Source organism: Ovis aries, chromosome 20 (genome assembly GCF_016772045.2).
Source record: "Ovis aries strain OAR_USU_Benz2616 breed Rambouillet chromosome 20, ARS-UI_Ramb_v3.0, whole genome shotgun sequence".
Taxonomy (NCBI): Eukaryota; Metazoa; Chordata; class Mammalia; order Artiodactyla; family Bovidae; genus Ovis; species Ovis aries.
In genome coordinates, this window is record NC_056073.1 from 27,950,425 (window position 1) to 27,954,094 (window position 3,670).

The 3,670-nt window shown below is 42.2% G+C and overlaps 1 protein-coding gene across 2 annotated transcripts; it reads right to left on the reverse strand.

Annotated features, from left to right (window-relative positions):
* Positions 1-248: 248 nt before the first annotated feature.
* Positions 249-3,598, reverse strand: POLR1H (RNA polymerase I subunit H). 2 transcript variants are annotated; one of them, XM_004019007.6, is made up of 5 exons: positions 3,539-3,598; positions 3,187-3,341; positions 2,848-2,948; positions 2,317-2,426; positions 249-473 (listed from the first exon to the last, which is right to left on the reverse strand). In XM_004019007.6, exons 2-5 carry the CDS (start codon positions 3,320-3,322, stop codon positions 449-451), a joined length of 372 nt encoding a protein of 123 aa, XP_004019056.1. In that variant the 5' UTR covers positions 3,323-3,341; positions 3,539-3,598; the 3' UTR covers positions 249-448. The 2 variants fall into 2 exon arrangements, with proteins under 2 accessions (XP_004019056.1, XP_060259745.1); XM_060403762.1 differs by having other exon boundaries at positions 249-2,426.
* Between the last annotated feature and the right edge of the window lie 72 nt (positions 3,599-3,670).

Sequence of the window (3,670 nt, forward strand, 5' to 3'; positions counted from 1 at the left end):
AGGAACCAAATAAGATTTAGATAATGCAGGAATGTTTATAATTGCCTTTTTATGTTATTAGCCTCATTCCTGGCTCCATTTTTTTATCCTTGGTTTTTATTCCCCCCCGGCTTTTTCCTTCTGCTGTACCAATTTACATTCCCTTTTTGTCACTGATACATTTGTTGAGAGAACAAATATATCTCTCTAAGCTAATATAAATTTATTTTGGAACAAGATAGATTATAAATAACATACATATGTCTGGCTCTTATAGAAAAATATAACTTTAATAAGGAAGCTCAATGAGGGTAGGAGTACTCTGGGGACAATGATAATCGACACACGACGATCTGCTTTTCCTCCGCGAGCAGAGCACTGTAATTGGGAGATGGACAAAGGACCTAAGAACCCAATATCCTCCAGCTTCCAAGTAAGAAAAGGATTGTTGAGTCGCTCAGAAAAAAAATCAAGAATCTTCCTTTTCTTGGAACCTACAGAGAAAGAAAAGACTTGTTATATTTGACCAAAGGAAGAGGTACTAGCAGTGTAAGATGAAAGAAATAATTGAGGAAGGACTTTCATTTATGACCATAGAGGACTAGCTCCCCTAAACAACCCTACGCAAATTCAAGACAATTAAAAATGCTGGGATTGAAACTGTATCTTGCAAATTATGAATTATGTTGATTTCTTAGGAAAACAGAGCACTAGCCATAAAAGAAAAAAGGATAAACTAGACCTCATAAAAATGAAAAACTTCTGGTCATTAAAAAAAAAGAAAAATTTTTAATTTTCTTAAATTAGTTGTTTAAATTAAATTAAACAATTTCTCAGCCTGACTGAGAAATACTCCCCAAAGGCATTTCTAACTATATTTTTAATCCATTGATGAGAAGGCAAGAAAGTAAAGGCAATCTTCACAGTGAGTGAAAGTATACAAAACCAGGAATCTAGACAGGTACATTAAAACTGAAGCCCCTGGTACACTGGTGCCCTTGCTGTTTTGAGAGCCACATGAGTGAACCAGAGACAAGCCTACAATGTCTGAGAGGAGATACTCAGAGTAAGTTTGAAACCTCCAAAGGGCTACACCTGTATAGAAGTGAACAAGAAAAATAATCCAACTCTGCAGAAGAGGAATTTGACAGTCTCACTAGGTAGAGAGAGAAAAAAATTTCCCTCTAGAATTTCTAACCAAAAGCTGGCCTTACATTAGATTCGCAGCACAAATCCATACTACCTATTTGCTACAAAACACATGAAGCTGAGAATTTATTTAAAGTCATTCCAGCTTGGTAGTGCTTCAAGGCACCTGAAGAGGAAACACACATGCTAAGAATATAGTTTTCCAAATTCTAAAAAATCTGAGCTTATATTAAAAAATTATACAACAAAAAAAGCACGATGAGAAAGTCTGCAGGAATAACGGCAGCATCAGATCCACAAAAACTGTGGGTATGAGAATTAGGAGACACAATATAAATATCAGGCTTAATATATTTAAATATATGTAAGAATTACAAATAATATAGGATTAAAGAATCATGAATTATTAAAAATGAGACTTGAAAAATAAGCAGAACTCAAAAAAAAAAATTTTTTTAAGTAACAATAACTGACATAAACTGAAGACAGAATTAGTGAAGCGGAAGAAAGACCAGAAGAATTTACCCAGAAGCAATATAAAGAGAAAATAGATGGAAAATTATGAAAGGGTGAGAGAAATGGAGTAGTGGGTAAAGTCTAATAAGCAACTAATTAGAACTCCAGAATGTGAGAACATAGGTAAAGGCAATATTCAATGAGACATGGCAGATAATTTTCCAAGGTTGACGGAAAAGAAAAAAAAATCAATCTTTACTTTCAGAAAGCCCAGCAAATCCTACACATGATAAACAAAAGAAAGCCACATCCAGATACACTGTAGTGAAACCACAGAACCCCAAAGACAAAGGGGAGTTCTCAAAACTATTCAGAGAATCATGTTCTTTAAAGCACCCATGACTAATTCTCATCGAAGTAAAACTACCTTGAGTACAGTGGAAGATGCAACAGTAACACCCAGATCATCAAGCAACATTAGCTTTCTGTATTTTTTTTCTTTCCTTTTAAATATCTTAAAAGGTTTAATTCACCGAGTATAAAAAGGATAAGAAAAGTGTAATTTTCTAAAATAAAAAACGACCTCAAGTTTCCCTATTACTTCAACTGTACAGAAGAGAGGGATCGGACCAAAGAACACAACTGTTTATTCAGTACAAAAAGTAAGTCACTGGATTTGTTTAGGTCGCAAACAGATTGAGAAAGGGCAGAGAGGAGGAAAAGGATACGCACTTGCAGTTGGTACAGGTGTAGAAGACAGTCTGCCCTTCATCGGCTGATCGCATCTGCCTGGTGTGGTATGCCATTCCCTCGTGCCCACATCGAGAGCAGCGCCTGTCAACCTGGAAAGCAACTGGTGGGATTAATAATCTCCCTTTCCGGTCACAGACATCAGGCTGTCACACTCCCCAGACTCTGATGTTTTAAAGACCCCTCTTCCCTCTTAAAGGACTTCCCACGTGGCACAGTGGTAAAGAATCCGCCTGCCAATGCTGGAGACGCGGGTTCCATCCCTGGCTCGGGAAGATCCCGTGGAGGAGGAAATGGCAATCCGCTCCAGTATTCTTACCTGGAAAATTCCATGGACAGAGGAGCCTGGCAGGCTACAGTCCACGGGGTCACAAAGAGTCAGACACGACTCAGCACAGCACACACCCTTCCCTCTTGGAATTAGGTACAAAACTCTCCAGATCTGTGCAATCGCCCCTCCATTTCTTTCCCACCCTCCTTTGATGGGGCCAGTCCTGGATGTCATTCACTCACCACAGGTCCCTGGAACTCAGGTCCTTCCTCCATCGACAAAGGCATGGCTGTCCCCAGTTTGTTAAACACAACTGAGGTTTTCACAACCTTCCCCTCAAAGTCTGCGCAAACAGTAAGAACTGGTTGTGGAGACAGTAAGGAGTGCTGACACCCATAACTCCCTCTCGGTTAGGACAGGAGGCCTTATATTCTTCCCTTCAGGTTTCGACCCAAGGCCAAAAGTGCCTGATTTCCTGCTTCAGGGTCCCCCTCTTCAATCCAACCGATATTAAGGTCCTCAAGCCACTGACCCTTTCACGCTGGGCCCTCTGCCGGGGTCGCTGCGTACAAGCCCCTTACCTCGCACATTGATGGAGAAGCCACAGCGGGTACAGGCGACCGCATCCTGAGCCCCGGGCAGAGGCAGGACCGAGCCGCAATCTGGACAGAAATCCAGGTCCGACTGAAAGCTGGAGCAGATGCCGGCGAGGTCCATGACGGAGGGTGGTCGAGGACTGGGAAGAAGAGGAGATTGCTAACAAACGAGAGTAGCTCCCTCCCCACTGAAGGGTCATTCCTATTCTGTCCCTGGACCTAAGCATACAGAACCCGAGTCCTTCTCCCACGTATGCCTGTGCCTCTAAGACCAAGGAGCCCACATATCCAGAATTCCAAACCGGGGTCCGGTACTTCGACTTGGGGGTTTGCTTACCTGGGACAGGCGAGAAGAGGAAGCCAACTCCGCGAGCTAGAACGCCGGCTCTACGCCGCTGCGGACTAGCGAGAGCAAGCGGGCTAGAGCGCCCTGTCGTCCGGCCTGTCGATTGGCTGTTACGTCATAATT